This window comes from Lissotriton vulgaris, chromosome 2_1 (genome assembly GCF_964263255.1).
Source record: "Lissotriton vulgaris chromosome 2_1, aLisVul1.2, whole genome shotgun sequence".
Lineage (NCBI taxonomy): Eukaryota > Metazoa > Chordata > Amphibia > Caudata > Salamandridae > Lissotriton > Lissotriton vulgaris.
The window spans coordinates 646,752,758-646,774,362 of record NC_141687.1 but is presented as its reverse complement, the minus strand read 5'-3'; the positions used below and the strand labels follow the sequence as shown (position 1 = coordinate 646,774,362).

General features: G+C 48.1%; 1 protein-coding gene across 1 annotated transcript in view; it reads left to right on the top strand.

Annotated features, from left to right (window-relative positions):
• VPS13C (vacuolar protein sorting 13 homolog C) overlaps positions 1-21,605 on the top strand; it is a 2,437,235-nt gene that overhangs the window by 1,751,198 nt on the left and 664,432 nt on the right. The window contains exons 66-67 of the mRNA XM_086955811.1: positions 16,756-16,882; positions 17,830-18,065. Of these exons, the coding sequence (XP_086811937.1) occupies positions 16,756-16,882; positions 17,830-18,065 (363 nt within the window). The remainder of the gene's footprint in view (positions 1-16,755; positions 16,883-17,829; positions 18,066-21,605) is intronic.

Here is a 21,605-nt window from a genome sequence, read left to right as displayed (position 1 = left end):
CATGACTCTTCAATCCTTTTTCTTTCCCTTGAATCGGAGGAGGCAAGGTTCAGGGTTGCCCCTAATTAATAAATTCTGATGGATACATCTACATGTGGATTCTCACCTTTTGAATTACCCTCATCTACAGCATTGCACGGAATCTTTTCTCATCAGCTCTACGACATCGATGAGGACGTCACAATGGAATGGCTCTGCATGTGACTTCTCTGGAAGTCATTAGAGCCATAAGAAGCCTCGAACGCTTGCTGATGTCAGTTCCCTATTTTTCCGCACCGTCTACGCATAACGTTTTTTCCCCGGGCTCTCCATTTCTGGGAGTTTCTTTTTTGCAATTCGTAGTGTCTTTGTAGCATCGACTACGGCTACTCCGAGAAATTCTGGTTTTAAGCCATGCAGGGATTGTGGGGGCCAGATGTCTATCACTAACCCCTGTGAAGACTCTTTATGGTGTCTCTTGTTGGACCATGACGTCGAGGAGTGTTTGTCATGCAGGCGCATGAACCCCAAAACGCTGAAGGAGAGGGAGGCCAAATTGGTCATGGCCAAGGCCAAGAAGCAAGACAGGTGTCGAAGAAGGTCGAGGTACCATTCCAAGTTGCCCACTCACTGTGGCTTTTCGGGCCTATAACAACACTGGTCCCAAATACATCACCAGACGCTTCCCTCACTACTGCCCGACGCGTTCCCTTCGATCTGCCCAGGATAACCTCATATCCTCCGCCAGATACAACTTAAAGTCTAAAGGCGGAAAAACTTTAAGTTCTCTGGCCATCAAGGCGTGGAACAGCATGCCCAAACACCTGAGGCAGCAAACCTTAGAGAAGCCTTTCAGAAAGCTCCTAAAAACCTGGATTTTCAACCTCTCTGACGACTGGTCCAGAGCCGCCATATAGTCCCCCCCGTGCCTCCCGCATGTCCGGGCCTTCAGGATTTCCAGCGCCATGATGCTCCCTCCGGAGCGATCTCCGCGCTCTACAAATACCCCTCCAAATATCCAAATATCCAAATATCCACTCCGCATACTTTGCGGTCGTCGAAGAAGCACAAGAAAAAGTGACGCCATGGGTCTCGGCGTCGTACGTCAAAGGATGGAGTGCCAAAGTCAGTGTTCCCAGTTCCCAGGCATCATCGAAAGGATAAAATCTCTCAGTCTCCTTTTTCTGAGGTGCCTCCGGCCCTGTCTCCGAAGGCGGTAACTCCAACAGCTCCAAGAGAAGCAATATCTCCACTGTTGCTGAAGCCGAACTCTCCACCTCTGGCTCCAGGGTCTCCGGCCGCACGGCTAGGACCAAATGTGCAGCCTCCTCAAGTGGCTTCAGAGCCTGCAGTGCCGGATCCGGTGTATCCTGCCTCTCCAACTCCAGGTACAGATCTGTTGCATTTTTTAAGTGCAATGTTCAGCTTGTTCGCCAGAGCGGCAAACCCTACTAGTGTGCCTGTTGGCACTGTGGGTCTGCTGGCATTTTCCCTGGGTGGTTTTCCACCTCATTTCCCTCAGGCACCTCTTATTCCTTTTATACCAATGGCTCCAGGGAGTTGGACTCTTCCCACGCCGAGATTTCTTACGTTGGTACAGTCTCTGGAGGGCTGAGTGCTATTGGATGGATCTTCCCCGGCGCCATCGGGTTCTGAACAGGCACCTACTTGACCTTGACCGGTGTTGACTACTTTTCTGGTAGACCTCCCTCCTATGCCGATCTCAAAGTCACCAGCACCGTGTCTGGCGCCATCGATGCCTGTTCCAAGGATGAGGTCCCAGAGAGAGGCACATAAGTTATTAGAAGAGGAAGAGGACCAGGAAGAGCATGAAAAAGGTGAGGAAGGGGTGATTGTGGATACTGCACAGGATTTTGAAGGATTGCCGGAGGCTAGTAGCCTGGATGCCTCTTCTGACTGGGAGCTGTCATCTCCAAAAGGTCTCCCAGTCCAGGAGGAAACCTCTTATCACGCTGTGATCAGGAAAGCAGTAGATCTACTGGAATTGCCTCTTCCCACAGAGGATTTAAAATCTAACATCTTGAGAGAGGTGCTCCATTCTCCTTCCTCTCTCTGATCCTTTTCTCCCCTTTAACAAGGTTTGACTGAGCCCATACTTGATCTCTGGCAGAAACAAATGTCTCCTGCAGTGGTGTACAGGTTTGTGGCGAGGTGGTATAAGGTGGCACCGGGGGATCCTGCTTTTCTGTCCACTCATCCATCCCTGGAAAGTTTGGTAGTCCAGGCTTCGTGCTCCTTGAAGCAGTCTGCAGGGTCAATCCCATCTACACCAGCAAATAGAGAGTCCAAATGCATGGAGAAATCAGTGATGGTGTTCTCTTCAGTCAGTATGGCTCTCAAGTGAACAAATGCTACTTGCCTTTTGGGTCGCTGTTTCCCTGTGCTTATGAACTCAGCAAGGGTTGTGCTGACAAAACTACCAGAGGATGTTCAGGGCTATTTTTTGGAGGTACTTTCTGATGCCCAAGCTGCGACCCACCAGGTCATACAACCTGGTCTGGACACTGCTTACTCGGTTGCCAGGGCGATGGGTTTGTTTGTGGCGACCAGAAAACACGCTTGGTTACGAGGTTCCCAGTTCTCCACTGATGTCCAAGCTACACTGTTAGACATGCCTTTTGACAGCTCTCGTCTATTTGGGGCCATAGCGTACTCGGCGCTGCAGTTCTTTAAAGACAGTAGAGCCACGGCAAGATCTTTGGGCCTACAGTCTCAGTCCAGGGGCTTTAGATAGTGCAAGCTTTGTGGTTTTGGCTGGACCTTATCCTTTCATGCCAGGCAGCCGCAACAGCAGCAACAGTAGGCAAATCCCCTGTACAGATCTTACTGGGGAAAGGGCAGAGTCCGTCTGTGGGGGTGCAGCATGGCAGCAAGTCTCCTCCTCCTCTTCTACCCCACCAGCTGGTATGGCAGGAAGCTGCTCTATCTCCTCCATCCTAGAGCATGTCTGTCCTGTGGGAGGATGGGCGTTCCATTTTCTACAACATTGGAGGTCTGTTACTACAGATCTCTGTGGAGAAGTGTGGCTCAATGATTAGAGCGGCAGACCCTGATGCAGAGGTCTAGCACGGAACCAGGGCTCAATTCCCCGCCTCGGCGGGTCTTGGGCTCAAAATTCCACGGACCTGATAATTCTCGCCTCGGTGCCTTTTCCAATCATGGAGTCCCACTCTGCAACTCTGGGCAATAGCTTGCTTAATCTCCACAACGGCCCCCACAACGCTAAGGATGCCTGGCCTCCACCTTGGGGGTGCCCAGGAGTGGACGCCTCACAGGGAAAGCCAGGATGGCTTCCACAGCGGTATTCGTACAAGCGCCTTGAGACCCTTCGGGTGAGTAGTGCGCTATACAAGTGTCAATTTTTATCTCTGTGTGTTGACCATTGTAGAGAATGGATACACCCTACACTTACGGGAGTTTCCCCCTTCTTATCCTCTCAGTCAGGGTTTGTGCTTGGATGAGCACCTTCTGCTTCTCCAGCAGAAGGTTCTGTCTTTACTGCAAAAAGGTGCGATTGAGGTGGTTCCGTAGGAGGAAAGTGATCAGGGATGTTACGGCCATTACTTCCTGATCCCCAAAAAGGATGGTCGCTTGAGACCGATCCTAGACCTCAGGATCTTGAATTTTTACCTTAAACACGATAAATGCAAGATGTTGACCTTGGCTCAGTTTCTTCTGCAAAAGGAAAACTGGATGGTGTTGATCGATTTTCAGAAAGCGTATTTTTACATCCCCATCCTGAAGTCTCATCTGAAGTACCTTTGTTTTAAGGTGGAGTCTCAATACTACTAGTTTGCTGTCCTTCTATTCGGTCTTACTTCCGCTTTTCAGGTCTTCACAAAAGTGATGGTGGCCTTAGCACAACATTTCAGAAGATTAGGGGTCCCTGTTTTCCACTATCTGGACGACTGGCTGCTCAAAGCAAAGTCGCCAGAGGTAGTGTTGCATTATGTGCAAGTAACAACACAACTGTTGTTGAACTTGGGGTTTTTGATTAATGGACCCAGATCTCACCTGGTGCCCTCTCAGTGCAACCTATTCGTAGGGACAGTACTGGACAATACTGTGTGTCATGCTTTCCCACCTCTACAGAGAATTCAAGACATCCAGACTATGATTCCACTTTTTCAGAATGGAGCAACTGTTCCAGTTCTGAAGATCGTGCGCCTGCTCGGTCTGTTCGCTTCCTGCATACTGTTGGTTAACCATGCACACTGGCATATGAGGGCCCTCCAGTGGTGCCTCCACAGGCAGTGGCTTCAACACAACAGAGTTCTTGAAGAGGTGGCCAGTATCTCCAGAGACGCTGCAGTTGAGCTTTTTTGGTGCAGTGTTCCAGGCAACCTGTCTCAAGGGAATCCGTTGCAACCTCCTCCTCTGGTGGCCACAATTATAACGGATGCCGCCACTCTAGGGTGGGGAACTCAGCAGGGTGATCTGGAGCTCAAAGATCTTTGGTCTCCAGAGGAAAGATTGTTTCACATCAATCTTCTGGAATTGTGGACAATACGTTAGGCTCTCAAGGCCTTTCTTTCCTCCCTTTACTGTCATTCGATTCAGGGCCTGACGGACAACATTACCGCAATGTGGTACATCAACAAACAGGGAGGAGTACGGGCGTATCTTCTTTGCAGAGAAGCACTGCGAATCTGGTCTTGGACTCAGGACCATCATATTTCCATGATCGCAAATCATCTGGACGGGAAATTGAATGTGCGTGTGAACAGTTTCAGTCCAGTAGTTTTTGGCCGATCACGAGTGGCGTCTCCATCCAGAAATAGTCCGTCATATATTCAGGATGTGCTGGTTTTCTCAGTTAGACCTATAATTAGTCACTCACGAGAACGCGCACTGCCCGTCGTTCTGCAGTCTCTAATATCCGATGCAGGGAGCGGTGGGGGACACATTTCAATTAGATTGGGGCTCACAGCTTCTGCATGTGTTCCCACCCATACCCTTGATTCCTTGAGTTCTAAGGAAGATTCGCCCCGACCGAGCCCGAGTCATATTGCTCGCTCCAGATTGGCTGCGGAGGGTGTGATACACAGACCTCCTTTACCTCTCATCGTTCCCTCCACTTTGTCTCCCTCTCAGGGTAGACCTCCTCTCGCAGTCTCAGGCACAGGTTCTTCATCCCCACCCCCAGAGCCTGTGTTCTTTCTTTCTCCACTGGATGTGGTGGATGTTATTTTATTGTCCAGGAGACACTCCACCTAGTCTGTCTATCTGATAGGTGGGCCAAGTTTGTTAAATGGTGTGGAGAGAGATCTATTGATCCCTTACAGGCCCATTGGTCCGATATTTTGAGTTTCTCATTTTCCCTAGCACAACAGGGCTATGCAGTAGCTACTGTTAAGGGCTACTTGTCTGCCTTCTCTGTTTGCCAGATCAACCCTACAATGTGTATTTCTCCCATTGTTATGAGATTCATTAAGGGTCTCACAAATAAGTTTTCTCCCACTCCCTTCATCATGCCTCAGTGGGATTTCAAAGTGGTTCTCACTTTCTTGAGGGGTTGTCCCTTTGAGCCTTTACATGGCTGTCCCTTAAGATTCCTAGTGTTTAAAACGATATTTCTGGCTGGGATCACTTCTGCATGGAGGCTGAGTGAGTTGCAAGCTTGAAGCCTCCATTTACATCATTCCATGTGGATAAGATGGTTCTTAGGACCAGGGCTGATTTCCTGCCTAAGGTGGTAACTCCCTTCCACCTAGGGCAATCCACCACTTTACCCACTTTCTTCCTTCCTACTCATCCTTCTACGGTGGAGGAGAACCTTTATTGCCTGGACCTTAAGAGGGCGGTCCGCTTCAACCTGTACAGGACCAAGGACTTCGTGTAGGACGACCAACTCTTCATCAGATATGTGAGCAAGATGAAGGGTAAGGTTGTCAACAAGAGAACACTGTCCAGGCGGATCAGCCTCTGTATCAAGATCTGCTATCCCTTGGCCAAGAAGGAGCTGCCTGAAGGTATTTGATCTCATTCTACCAGAGTTAAGTCTTCCTCTTCGGCTTTAGCTAGACGTGTCTCTGTGGTAGACGAATGTATGACGTTACCTCGACATACGTTACCATGCAGTAGGTTACAACGCGGATGTTACATCGTCCGCGTTGTTACCAAGCATTGCTTTACATCGCAAGTCATTTCTACAACTTGCACTAGAAAGCTCGATGGACTTAGGAATAGTATAAATTACCATCTAACTCTAATAAAAGAGAGAGGGACCCAAAGCCAAAGGGATAGGGTACCAAACTGACTTCCGTCATAAAAGATTCCCTTTGGACACCTTATATAAAACACACCAATTGTCTCATACACATAGGCAAATATTCATACAACCAAGAGACCCAACAATAGAAGCAATGCAAAAACATCAACGGCTTCCTCTGGTAGGAGAAGTTCAAGATGCTGACATTGGCTCAGGTCTTAGCTGCCCTGGACCCTGCAGACTGGATGGTAGCGTTGGACATGCAGGACGCTTATTTTCACATCCCAGTCCTGCCGTCCCACCGGCATTACCTGCGGTTCACGGTAGGCCACGAGCACTTTCAGTTTACCGTGCTCCCCTTCGGCCTTACCAGCGCCCCACGGGTGTTCACAAAAGTTATGGCGGTGGTCGCAGCTCATCTGCGCAGGTTAGGGGTTTCAGTCTTCCCCTACCTCGACAACTGGTTGTTGAAGGCGGGCTCGCCTCAGACAGTCTTCAGCCACCTCCAGACTACGGCCGACCTCCTGCACCTGCTGGGGTTCTCCATCAATGTGCCGAAGTCACACCTGTGTCCCCCTCAGAAGCTCCTCTTCATCGGAGCGGTTCTAGACTCGGCACAGTTTTGGGTTTATCCTCCCGAACAGCAGGTTCAGGATATTCAGGCTCTGATTCCGATCTTTCAGCCTTTATCCCGAATCTCGGTCAGGTTGATGCTGCGGCTTCTGGGGCTGATGGCCTCCTTCATCCTTCTGGTGCATCACACCCAGTGGCGGATGCGGGCTTTGCAGTGGGACCTGAAGTTTCAGTGGGCCCAGCATCATGGCAACTTGTCCGACCATGTCTTGATCTCGGAGGGCACAGCAAAACAGTTGCAGTGGTGGCTCACGGACCGCGATTGGGTCAGTGGCAGATCCCTCTTCCTACCCGAACTGGAGCACGTAGTTGTGACGGACGTGTCCCTCCAGGGCTGGGGGCCACAAGGGCAAGGCGCAGATCAGAGGCCTCTGGTCTCCGGCGGAGTCCCAGCTCCACATCAACATTCTGGAGCTGCGGGCGATCCGGCTTGCACTGAAGGCATTCCACCCCTCTGTCCGGGGGAGTGTAGTGCAGGTGTTCACGGACAACACCACCGCCATGTGGTACTGAAACAAACAAGGAGAGTGGGGTCGTGGACCCTATGCCAGGAGGCTCTGTGCCTCTGGCAGTGGCTGGAACATCAGGGCGCGACCCTGGTGGTTCAACACCTGGCAGGTTCCCTGAACGCCAGGGTGGAGGACAAACTCAGCCGTCAGTGCATGATGGATCACCAATGGCGTCTGAATTCGGACGTGGCGCAAGGCCTCTTTCCAACAAGGGGTGGTGAGGGACAGAGTCTCTGAATTAAGCAGAAAGCTCTCACCCAGTCAAGAGATCAGGGCTAGATCCAACACCGTTTTTTAGCTCACTGCACCATCCCAGTTTCAGAACCTGGCTGTATGCAAATTAGTCTGTTCCTGTCCCAGTGCATGATGGGAACAGGGCAAACCAAACTACAAAAGCCAATTCTTACACTGGGAAGGAAACAAGCTCCCGGGGACCGGTTTCTGGCATTACAGCCGTCTTCGGCCCGGTTTGCTTGAATCCTGATGGTGCAATGAGCAAGGGTCTCACATCTGAGAATACCCTTCCACGCTTAGGGTGGACAAAAATATTTACAACAAGGGGTGGTGAGGGACAGAGTCTCTGAATTAAGCAGAAAGCTCTCACCCAGTCAAGAGATCAGGGCTAGATCCAACACCGTTTTTTAGCTCACTGCACCATCCCAGTTTCAGAACCTGGCTGTATGCAAATTAGTCTGTTCCTGTCCCAGTGCATGATGGGAGCAGGGCAAACCAAACTACAAAAGCCAATTCTTACACTGGGAAGGAAACAAGCTCCCGGGGACCGGTTTCTGGCATTACAGCCGTCTTCGGCCCGGTTTGCTTGAATCCTGATGGTGCAATGAGCAAGGGTCTCACATCTGAGAATACCCTTCCACGCTTAGGGTGGACAAAAATATTTACAACAAGGGGTGGTGAGGGACAGAGTCTCTGAATTAAGCAGAAAGCTCTCACCCAGTCAAGAGATCAGGGCTAGATCCAACACCGTTTTTTAGCTCACTGCACCATCCCAGTTTCAGAACCTGGCTGTATGCAAATTAGTCTGTTCCTGTCCCAGTGCATGATGGGAACAGGGCAAACCAAAGTACAAAAGCCAATTCTTACACTGGGAAGGAAACAAGCTCCCGGGGACCGGTTTCTGGCATTACAGCCGTCTTCGGCCCGGTTTGCTTGAATCCTGATGGTGCAATGAGCAAGGGTCTCACATCTGAGAATACCCTTCCACGCTTAGGGTGGACAAAAATATTTACAACAAGGGGTGGTGAGGGACAGAGTCTCTGAATTAAGCAGAAAGCTCTCACCCAGTCAAGAGATCAGGGCTAGATCCAACACCGTTTTTTAGCTCACTGCACCATCCCAGTTTCAGAACCTGGCTGTATGCAAATTAGTCTGTTCCTGTCCCAGTGCATGATGGGAACAGGGCAAACCAAACTACAAAAGCCAATTCTTACACTGGGAAGGAAACAAGCTCCCGGGGACCGGTTTCTGGCATTACAGCCGTCTTTGGCCCGGTTTGCTTGAATCCTGATGGTGCAATGAGCAAGGGTCTCACATCTGAGAATACCCTTCCACGCTTAGGGTGGACAAAAATATTTACAACAAGGGGTGGTGAGGGACAGAGTCTCTGAATTAAACAGAAAGCTCTCACCCAGTCAAGAGATCAGGGCTAGATCCAACACCGTTTTTTAGCTCACTGCACCATCCCAGTTTCAGAACCTGGCTGTATGCAAATTAGTCTGTTCCTGTCCCAGTGCATGATGGGAACAGGGCAAACCAAACTACAAAAGCCAATTCTTACACTGGGAAGGAAACAAGCTCCCGGGGACCGGTTTCTGGCATTACAGCCGTCTTCGGCCCGGTTTGCTTGAATCCTGATGGTGCAATGAGCAAGGGTCTCACATCTGAGAATACCCTTCCACGCTTAGGGTGGACAAAAATATTTACAACAAGGGGTGGTGAGGGACAGAGTCTCTGAATTAAGCAGAAAGCTCTCACCCAGTCAAGAGATCAGGGCTAGATCCAACACCGTTTTTTAGCTCACTGCACCATCCCAGTTTCAGAACCTGGCTGTATGCAAATTAGTCTGTTCCTGTCCCAGTGAATGATGGGAACAGGGCAAACCAAACTACAAAAGCCAATTCTTACACTGGGAAGGAAACAAGCTCCCGGGGACCGGTTTCTGGCATTACAGCCGTCTTCGGCCCGGTTTGCTTGAATCCTGATGGTGCAATGAGCAAGGGTCTCACATCTGAGAATACCCTTCCACGCTTAGGGTGGACAAAAATATTTACAACAAGGGGTGGTGAGGGACAGAGTCTCTGAATTAAGCAGAAAGCTCTCACCCAGTCAAGAGATCAGGGCTAGATCCAACACCGTTTTTTAGCTCACTGCACCATCCCAGTTTCAGAACCTGGCTGTATGCAAATTAGTCTGTTCCTGTCCCAGTGCATGATGGGAACAGGGCAAACCAAACTACAAAAGCCAATTCTTACACTGGGAAGGAAACAAGCTCCCGGGGACCGGTTTCTGGCATGGTCTGTTTAACTCAGACACTCTGTTCATCACCACCCCCTTTTTGTAAATCGTTTTTGGCCACTATAGGTGTGGCAGGGTATACTCAGACATGAGTCCCTTTCTCACTGCTCCATCAGGATTCAATCAAGCTGGGCCGAAGAAGGCTGAAATGCCAGAAACCGGTCCCCGGTAGCTTGTTTCCTTTCTGGTGAAGAATTGGCTTGGTAGTTTAGTCTGCCCTGTTCCCATGATGCACTGGGCCACGGACAGACTGATTTGCATATAGCCAGGTTCTGAGCTGGGATGGGGCAGTGAGATAAATAACGGTGATGGATCAAGCCCTGATCTTTGGACTGGGTAAGAGTGGTCTGTTTAACTCAGACACTCTGTTCATCACCACCCCCTTTTTGTAAATCGTTTTTGGCCACTATAGGTGTGGCAGGGTATACTCAGACATGAGTCCCTTTCTCACTGCTCCATCAGGATTCAATCAAGCCGGGCCGAAGAAGGCTGAAATGCCAGAAACCGGTCCCCGGTAGCTTGTTTCCTTTCTGGTGAAGAATTGGCTTGGTAGTTTAGTCTGCCCTGTTCCCATGATGCACTGGGCCAGGGACAGACTGATTTGCATATAGCCAGGTTCTGAGCTGGGATGGGGCAGTGAGATAAATAACGGTGATGGATCAAGCCCTGATCTTTGGACTGGGTAAGAGTGGTCTGTTTAACTCAGACACTCTGTTCATCACCACCCCCTTTTTGTAAATCGTTTTTGGCCACTATAGGTGTGGCAGGGTATACTCAGACATGAGTCCCTTTCTCACTGCTCCATCAGGATTCAATCAAGCCGGGCCGAAGAAGGCTGAAATGCCAGAAACCGGTCCCCGGTAGCTTGTTTCCTTTCTGGTGAAGAATTGGCTTGGTAGTTTAGTCTGCCCTGTTCCCATGATGCACTGGGCCAGGGACAGACTGATTTGCATATAGCCAGGTTCTGAGCTGGGATGGGGCAGTGAGATAAATAACGGTGATGGATCAAGCCCTGATCTTTGGACTGGGTAAGAGTGATCTGTTTAACTCAGACACTCTGTTCATCACCACCCCCTTTTTGTAAATCGTTTTTGGCCACTATAGGTGTGGCAGGGTATACTCAGACATGAGTCCCTTTCTCACTGCTCCATCAGGATTCAATCAAGCCGGGCCGAAGAAGGCTGACATGCCAGAAACCGGTCCCCGGTAGCTTGTTTCCTTTCTGGTGAAGAATTGGCTTGGTAGTTTAGTCTGCCCTGTTCCCATGATGCACTGGGCCAGGGACAGACTGATTTGCATATAGCCAGGTTCTGAGCTGGGATGGGGCAGTGAGATAAATAACGGTGATGGATCAAGCCCTGATCTTTGGACTGGGTAAGAGTGGTCTGTTTAACTCAGACACTCTGTTCATCACCACCCCCTTTTTGTAAATCGTTTTTGGCCACTATAGGTGTGGCAGGGTATACTCAGACATGAGTCCCTTTCTCACTGCTCCATCAGGATTCAATCAAGCCGGGCCGAAGAAGGCTGAAATGCCAGAAACCGGTCCCCGGTAGCTTGTTTCCTTTCTGGTGAAGAATTGGCTTGGTAGTTTAGTCTGCCCTCTTCCCATGATGCACTGGGCCAGGGACAGACTGATTTGCATATAGCCAGGTTCTGAGCTGGGATGGGGCAGTGAGATAAATAACGGTGATGGATCAAGCCCTGATCTTTGGACTGGGTAAGAGTGGTCTGTTTAACTCAGACACTCTGTTCATCACCACCCCCTTTTTGTAAATCGTTTTTGGCCACTATAGGTGTGGCAGGGTATACTCAGACATGAGTCCCTTTCTCACTGCTCCATCAGGATTCAATCAAGCCGGGCCGAAGAAGGCTGAAATGCCAGAAACCGGTCCCCGGTAGCTTGTTTCCTTTCTGGTGAAGAATTGGCTTGGTAGTTTAGTCTGCCCTGTTCCCATGATGCACTGGGCCAGGGACAGACTGATTTGCATATAGCCAGGTTCTGAGCTGGGATGGGGCAGTGAGATAAATAACGGTGATGGATCAAGCCCTGATCTTTGGACTGGGTAAGAGTGGTCTGTTTAACTCAGACACTCTGTTCCTCACCACCCCCTTTTTGTAAATCGTTTTTGGCCACTATAGGTGTGGCAGGGTATATTCAGACATGAGTCCCTTTCTCACTGCTCCATCAGGATTCAATCAAGCCGGGCCGAAGAAGGCTGAAATGCCAGAAACCGGTCCCCGGTAGCTTGTTTCCTTTCTGGTGAAGAATTGGCTTGGTAGTTTAGTCTGCCCTGTTCCCATGATGCACTGGGCCAGGGACAGACTGATTTGCATATAGCCAGGTTCTGAGCTGGGATGGGGCAGTGAGATAAATAACGGTGATGGATCAAGCCCTGATCTTTGGACTGGGTAAGAGTGGTCTGTTTAACTCAGACACTCTGTTCATCACCACCCCCTTTTTGTAAATCGCAAGGCCTCTTTCAGCAGTGGGGAGAGCCTTGGTTAGATCTATTCGCCACAGAAGAGAAAGCGCAATGTCATCAGTCCTACACGTTGGAATTTCCAAGGCAGCACTCGCTCGGAGACGCTTTTTGTCGCAAGTGGCGTTGCGGTTTGTTGTACGCCTTTCCGTCTATACCACTTCTGCCCAGAGTACTTAAGAAGATCAGGCGCGACCGGGCCCAGGTTATCCTTGTGGCTCCGGACTGGGCACAAAGATATTGGTATCCAGAGATACTCAGCATGTCTGTCGATCCCCCGATTCGTCTGCCTCTTCAGGAGGACCTTCTGTCGCAGCAACAGGGGACAGTCCTCCACCCGAACCTCTCCAGTCTCCACCTCCATGCTTAGAGATTGAGCGGTGACAGTTGAGGCCATTTGACTTGCCTCCTGAAGTTTGTAATGTGATTCTGGCAGCCAGGCGTCCCTCCACAAAGTCGGTATACGCCTGCAGGTACAGATTTGTGGCATGGTGCACAGCAAAGGCTGTGGATCCACTCTCTGCCCCCCTTTCTGAGGTTCTCCTCTTCCTTCTTTCTCTTGCCCAGCAGGGCTCTGCTCTGGGCACTCAAGGGCTACCTTTCTGGCCTTTCCGCCTTCTTAAGGCTACCTGATCAGCCTTCTTTGTTCAAGTCCCCTATTGTTAACAGGTTCTTGAAGGGCATCACTCATATGTTCCCTCCTGTTCCTTTCGTGATGCCCCAGTGGGACTTGAACCTGGTTCTAACTTACTTGATGTGCGCTCCCTTTGAGCTGCTTCATAACTGTCCTCTCCGTCTAATTACTCTTAAGACTGCTTTCCTGGTTGCCATCACCTCTGCCAGGAGAGTGAGTGAGCTCCAGGCTCTTTCCTCTAAACCACCTTTCCTTTCTGTCCATCCGGACAAGGTTAAGTTGCGGACAAAACCCTCTTTCCTGCCCAAGGTAGTCACAGCCTTCCACAGTGGGCAGTCCATCACCTTGCCCACCTTCTTTCCACCTCCGCATCCCTCGAAAGAGGAAGAGAGGCTCCTCTGTCTGGACCCAAAATGTGCGCTCTCTTACTATCGCACACGCCAGTTCCGGGTGGATGACCAACTCTTTGTTGGTTACGTGGGCGCTAAAAAAGGACGGGCGGTGCACAAGCGGACCATCTCTCGGTGGATCGTGTTGTGCATCCAGGCATGCTACTCTTTGGCTAAAAAGGAACCTCCTGTTGGGCTGAGGGCCCATTCCACTCGGGCCACGGCGACCACTACTGCCCTGGGCCGAGGAGTCCCCTTGCAGGACATTTGTCAGGCAGCTACGTGTGCCTCGTTGCACACTTTCGCTAGACACTACTGCCTGGACAGCCAAGTCGGAGGGATGGCTTCTTTGGCCGTTCCGTCCTCCAGGACTTTCTGGTGTGATTATTGCTTTGCAGACCCACCACCAGGGTTGGTATTGCTGGGGTATCTATTCTAAGGTAAGGAATCTATCACTAACTTGTCTCTTTCAGATGCACAAGTTACTACTTGTGTAACGATATATCTGTAAGAGACATTAGTTAGTGATAGATTCCTTACCGACCCACCCATCCTCCCCGTTCTGCGAACCGATATCTAGGGTTAAGGTCATCCCCTTTCAGGGCCCTAGTTTCATGGCACCAGTGTTGGTTTTTATCATGGCTCTGCGTTTCTGGCGCGGAAAAGCTGTGTATTAGAACTGGCGTCAGTGCGCTGAGGCGGCGTCTAAGTACTCTGATGACGTCATCACGACGCCCACGACGGACGCGGAGCCGCGGATGACGCCTACCGACGGGCATGGGTACTGCTATGCAAAAATTTCCGGATCCAGTCTGATGCCTGGGGATATTCTAAGGTAAGGAATCTATCACTAACTAATGTATCTTACAGATATATTGTTACACAAGTAGTAACTTGTGCGATTTGCCTACTACTAATTAAAAGACATTCTTTTTTTTAAGTTGGTACTATAAGGAATCAAACAACTTGTTACCTGAAGTTACCTGAAGATGTCCAAGTCGAAACGGATGTAACTTCTTGCAAACAGGTACTTTTACAAAGTTGCCACTTTGTTGCTAAATCGTCTGTGCCCATCCACGGTTGCCACACAGTCTGTCCCTGAGACCGCTCTCCACTCCTGGGGAGACTCCCAGGAAAGGAGACAATAGCAGTCTGTGGGGGAAAGAGGTGTTACCTCTCCCTTGCAGGAAGACACACTGGTGTTGGTCCAAAAGGAGAAGCTGCCTTTGAAAGACAAATGGTGAACGCTTGGGAGAGGGCTTCTCTATTGGTTAGCTAGACAGGCTGTCATTCAGGAAGGAGAGGGGAACCATTTGCCAAACTTTTTTTTCAGGGGCATGTAGTCCCCTTGGTTTCCACACCTCTTGGTTGGGTTAGGGAGCTTGACACAACTAGGGAAGGATTCTGCCCTGTTGGAAGTGGGTAGAATGGAGAATTCAGGGATAGCCAGATGCTGCACTTCACAAGAAGTGGTCACTAGGAGGGAGGGATCCTAGTAGCTCATTGGTTGATGAACGCGTCAATCCTGAGGGCATTTTCTGGGCATAAGTAGGGTATCCTATTCACCCAGAAGTCAGATCTTAACTGGACTGGTGAAGAGGGCGGAAGAAGGATTGCCCTCCTGCACCAAGGCCTAGGCGTAGAGAGGTTGCACTCGCATAGACTGCACCTGTTGAACCTGGTGGCTAGCAAAGGAGGCGGGACTGTGTCTGCTGTGTCCTGCTCATAGAGTAGATGACTTCGGAGCCCAGCCAAAGCAAGATACTCCAAAGGTCAGTTGGCTGACCTGTTCACAGCACGAGGCCACAACAGCTGAAGAAGTCTACTGGGGCTAGTTGGTAGCCCAGATCCTCTCTTTCTCTCTTTGCCGCTCCTCAGCGCTGTGCAGCACCAGGGACCAGAATTTAATACTCAATTTTGCCCCAGAGTCTGCTGAACCTGATAGAGTTGTTGAAGTGCAGCTTGGTCGACCAGAAGGCAAGTTACTATCCAAAGAAGAATTCCATTGTGTCCATGATATGGGTGGCTAGTAGCCCGATTGTGACTGGAATTCTGCCAGGACCGAGAAGACTCTGAGGGATGTCAACCCCTATGGCCGTGACCGACTCACTGAGGGAGAACCCCCGTCAATCGCATCACATCCACAGCATCCTTGAGCATCTTCAGCATTCTGTATCCCTTGTATCAGTACCACTTCCATTGGAGTCAATGGCAAGGAGATGCACGTGACTGGAACTAACTGCGGCTGTTCTTTCCTGAGGTCCCACCGCACTGACTCCCTGCCAGAGTTGGTTGACTAAAGTGACTTGGAGTAACCATATTGATACTTATCCAAGTTTTTCTTGAAAAAGTTTGGGTCAAATTCATTGTACTTCCAAATGCTTGTTCGCAGTTAAGTGAAAAAGTGCCTATTTGCTATACCTTGTTACTGCTGTATCTCTGGAACCCTCTGCTGGATCGTTTTCATGTTGATGTCTCGTACATAAAATGCAGTCTATTTTTAGATTTATTGAATGTCTTATGTATTTCTTCTTCAATTATCCTGGTGCTGTTTAAATGCTTTACATTTGTTCCTCTGTGTAAGCTTGACTGCTCAGAACCCCAGCTACCCAGGGTTGAGCTAAGGGTTTAACAAACAAAATCTACTGGTCCTAAAGGAGTTAATAAGCATAATACACGATTAGGTCGCACTGCCACACCATACATTGCAACCCATTTCCTCACAAAAACTCCTTCGCTAGTCAAACAAACTATCTGTTAGAAGGAATATTCGTTGCAAGAGCACATTTCCTACTGTTGGTAATTTTCTTTCCAATGGCTACTCATTTTACCCACAAATACCTTATAGACCTCCATCCTGGCTCCTCCCTGCTTCTCAGTGTCCCTTGCCTTTTTTAGGTTGTGAAAAAACTGGCCAAGCTGACGTTGCCAGTGCTTGTGGCATATTATATAGAATCTGTGGTGTCACCAGCCATGAGGCCTTGCGGACTCATCTCCCTTTGCAACAGTAAGGAGGAACTGCTTCTAGATTTTTTTCTGGATCCAGTCTGGTGCCTAGGAATTTTTTCTAAGGAGTCTACTGAAAGACGCATATCCAAAAAAGAAACTTTATTGATGATAAGTAACTTGTTCATTCAGAAGGTTTTTTCTAAATTCTGATACAAACAGAAAACTTGTGAATGATCCTTAATTAGTGAACCCTGGACTATAACGATGTTCCGCTGTATAAATTCTGATTTAGTCAGTATTGTTATACTAAAGGGGCAGTAAATTAAACAGAATTATACAATGTTAAGAGTTCATAATCATTGTGTTGATTTGCAAGCTTCTATTTTTTTCTCAAAGACAAATATTTTTATTCCAGTGGGTCACCAAATGAAAAGCAACTAAGTCCTGGTGAGGTGCGTCTCTTTGCTTGGGCAGATCCAACTGGAACAAAGACATTATGCTGGAGGTGTGCTGAAAGTGTTGGAGAGCATACTCTGCTTAAGGTAGGGTTCAAATGAATGACTTCACATTTGATATGGACAAATGCCCTCTTAAAATATGTCACTGTTGATTGTTCATTTCTAAATCTTAGTCTTTACTGAATGTTCCACATGTAGAAGTACCTACAGGAAGTAATCTCCATCTGGAATTTCTATCAGCAATTAGGTCAGCTAGAAATAAAAGTAATATGTGAAATTGCAAATTCCTACTGGCAGTAAACATTTATTGCTGACTTTGGTTGATTTTTTCCACACACTTCACAGAGGCTGTAATAAGAAGCTTGCCTAGTAGTTGGCTCTTTTCAACCTTTTTTACACTTCATTTAAACTTTTGATGAACAATGCCTCTTCACAAATCTTGCGGCCTTAAGCGGTTCCTGGATTGCAGGTGGCGAACATCTGTGTCTGACCCACACTCATTTTTAGCTGGTTCTTGGCTCTGATCATAACTTGGGATGTGTGACCTGTGCTCATCTCCTGCATAAGAAGACTTATCAGCAGAGGGTGTCAGGGGCCATCGGACCCATCTGCTGAGTCACTAGCCTCAATGACTAGAGTCTTTGGGCTAGTCCATGCTATTTTTCACCTAACATCCTTGTGCACATCTGCCATCTTACTAACTAGAGGCAGTAAACCTAGTGGACTGTAACGCCTGAACCACCAGGGCATTACATGAGCATGGTGCGTTATGGAGAATGATCAGTCCAGTGAGACTAACAAGATTATTTGTTGTTAATACGTTACAAATATATTTTCACCATGAGTAGACACACTCAAAAAAACGCAATGAATATGTTTTAGGATTTTATTAAAATCAACTGTTTTAGTGCATTCATTCAAGATTGCACATCACAGTTCTACCTAAAAAGAATTATGTTAATATGTATGTTTCTCTATGTAGAGGGCGTGTATGTTCTTTCTCTTTCATGTATTATTCTTTCTTCACACAGGATGATTGTGGACAGTTTCCATACAATCAGAATGTTCAGATACACTGGGTATCTTTTCTGGATGGACGTCAGCGAGTACTCCTTTTTACAGACGATGTTGCATTGGTTTCTAAAGCTCGTCAAGCTGAGGAGCTGGAACAGCCTGATCAGGAAATAAATGTTTTGCTGCATAGTGTTGGTCTGTCTCTTGTCAACAATGAAACTAAACAGGAAATCTCTTATATTGGAATTACCAGGTATGTAGCTTATGTTATATACAGTTTGCATATTCTAAACTGACTGGGTATCTTTAGAGAAACCTGACTAACAAGAACACCCTTTACCATTATTTACATCTAATATTAGTTAGAAGGATTCAGAGTCACAAGCATTTGCTATGCCTTTCCCATTTATATTCTCACACTCAATTTTATACCAACACTGACCAGATGTAATTGGAGGAACTAGTATAGGAAAGTGCTTAACACCTACCATTTTTTAAGGAGGAAAGAAAGTCTACACCTGGAAAAATGTCTTTTCTTTTGATGAAAAAACTACGTTTATAATTTCACACTTACCAATACCTTATACCTGTGGCTATTCCACAGTGTGAACACTCTCCACAAATAGTGTAAGTGCAACCAAGCATGTGCTGGGAAAACAACAGTAGTAGATCATGTGGCATATACCTGGGGTATTTGCTAGTCCAAACGATACGCATATGGCAGTAGGAATTACAATATTTTGTGTATGAGGACTTACATAGAATATCTAATAGTATTTCCAGATTCCATTTGGAAACAATGAATGCCAACCAACAATTTTAGGATTAATAGTTAAATGATAGTGCTTTTCTCTGTATGTTAGGTATGGTTTATATTATTCTTACTTCTATTTCAACTTTTATTTGTTAACCATGACAGAAAAGCATCCTTCCTTTCAGCTGCTGGTATAGCGATGGTTTTTGAAGTGCTTATGGTTTTCTCTGTTGTTGATTCATTTTTAGCAGTTGCTAAATGCATTGAGATAACCATGGATGTAAATCTACTAAAAATCTGTATGTGCACAAGTGTAAGTTTCAATTAAGATGTAAATATATTCACAACAATAGGAACGCAAGTATCCACCCCCCTCTGGTAGCACGAGGAGTGTTGCCGACCATTGGTTGCCCACCAAATTTCAGTAAAAAAACAAGGATAGAGAAAATAAAATTTAGATGGCGATAAAGGGAGTTGCACTTAATTTGGGAATTGTCCACCACAGATGAATACTGTGAGGCTTCTAAACAGGAATGTATTTTATTTCTTGCCAGTATGCCAATGTTCATGAAATACCTAAGTCAAATACAGTTTCTTTTCATGTGGAAATGTAGCCATATTCTCACTTGCATCATGTATAATCACATAGAGGACCAGAACAACCCCACTTGTGCAAAACCTCAGTATCCTAGGAAACATCAAATGAGTGACCAACCCTACCCTTGTGGCCAGCCACCTCTTTGACCCCATCTTCACTAACTTTCCCCACATCACCATAGACGTGCTCACGATGCTTATCTGGACTGAACACTTCCTCGTGCGTTTCGGCCTGCGCCTGCCAAACCAGGCTAAGAAGCACCTGCAACAAGATTGTCCCATGCCAATGGAACAAAATCCCCGAGCGCACTTAGATCTCAGAACTCTGGTCCCGACACCTCCCCTCCATGACAAACTAGCATTTTCAATTGTAAACTTCTACAAATGAATAATTTATTGCCCCGACACCATTACTCCTCTGAGGTCCACCCCTACTTGAGCCATACAGAAAACACACTGGTACACCAAGAACCTCCAGCTCTCAGAACCTCACTGCCAACAGATTTAAAGACAACAGCAATGCTCGCATGATGACAGAGACTCTTACAAATCTGCTCACTGGATCTATGACCAGCACTTAAAAACCACCAGGCCCTCCCTGAAAAGAACCAGACTGCAAAAACCTCCTCCAAGGAAATCTACTTCATCCTCTTAAAGAAATTGACTGCCCAACTCACCAGGGCTACACTGATAACTCTGTTGCGAGGACTCTATAAAGAATTTTCCAACTACTTCACAAACAAAATTAACACGATGTACAACAGCTTCACATCTTAACTGGACCTCTCCTCCCACAAAGATCTCTACTCTGACAACATAGCTACCCCGGAAGCTGTTCTGATCTGCTTGCCAGCCATTAGCACTTTTGAAACTGCCAACATCATATCCACCATTCATGAGCCCCATTGGATCTGTGCCCACACAGCATCTTCACCAAAGGACTCAACCCCAACTGCACAGTCCTCACACATATTCTCTACTCTTCCAATTCCATGATTACTTTCCCAGACTCCTGAAAAGACGATGTCACCCTGCTGCTCCTCAAAAAATCTTCAGCTGACCCCTGAACCTGCCTGACTACAAGCATATCTCCATCCCCCATATCCAGCAAAAGTCTTTCAGAAACTAATCAATGCCTGGCAGACCAACTACCTCAAAGCAAGCCACCCTTCCCAGTCCAGATTCAGAACCAACCACAGCACAGGGAGCGCTCTCATCACTGCCACACCATCTGCCTCACAATGTACAAAGGTAAACAGCAGCACTCATTCTACTTGACCTCTCGACAGTGTTTGACCCAATATTGCTCACCATCCTCATCCAGTGTCCACACAAGGCCAGAATGTGAGGCCAGGCAACACAATGAATTAGATCCTTCCTATTAGAACACTCATCAAAATGGTCAGCATAGCCCTCTACTCATACAATTCATCCAACCTGATCTCCAGCATTCCACAAGGCTTCTCCCACGTGATACGCATGCTGTACAAATAGACATAACATAGTATAGCATTCCTGCTTGAGCTCAGGCTACATTAAACAGTTTTTAAACTACAATCATTGCAAACTTGTGACTTCATGACACAAAGGAAATCTGTTTAAAGAACTGGGGCCTTATTATAGAAGTGGCCCAGGACACAACAGACGTTTTCGCCCGCTTTGCGCGCACCCAGGGCATTTTGCTATTACAGAAGGGGCCGCAGACGCTTGTGCTGTCCCTTCTGTAATACTGAAAGCACTGGCACACATACAGCGCCTGTGCCTTTTCAAGAGCATGTTCCCTCATTTGCATTTTGTGTGGCCCCCTCCAGATGAGGGAATCCCTTTCCTCTATGCTGTATTATAGACACGGGCGCAGAGGCAAAGAAGCTCTCAGGAGGCGCACTGACAGTGGGGCCCCTGATTGCAGCCATCTGGAGTGGAGAAAGGGAGTCCCATTGATCCCCCCCTGAAATCCCCTTGCTGGTGTGTGCAGTCAATCACCGCACCCACCTGCAAGGAGATCTCTAATCCCCTTTAAAAGCGCACTAAGCTTGACACCTCAGGACTTTGACCTCAGCCCAGGTCCACTGCGGCAGAAGCCGTTTGAGTGGAGGGCGGGGCCATATTTCTCTCTCCTGCCAATCAGACCACTTGATGGGGGGAGAGAAAGGGTCGGTCGGATTATGAACACTCCCTATATTAAGTACAGAGGTTGGAGGACGCGCAGCAGGCGCGCTGCTGGTGCGTCGAAGGGGCACCAAAAGGAAGCCCGTCTGTGCCCGCCCGCGACCTTTCGGGACCAGGGGCCAGGAACCCTGCCCCCAAACCTGCACTCCTGAGAAGAGCCCTCACCTATAACCGATCAGAACTTCTGAAGGTAAAGGATACCGTCCTTCAGCAGTGCCAGCACCAGTTAAATATAGAACAGGCGCTGTACTGTGCGGTATGTGGGTTCAATGG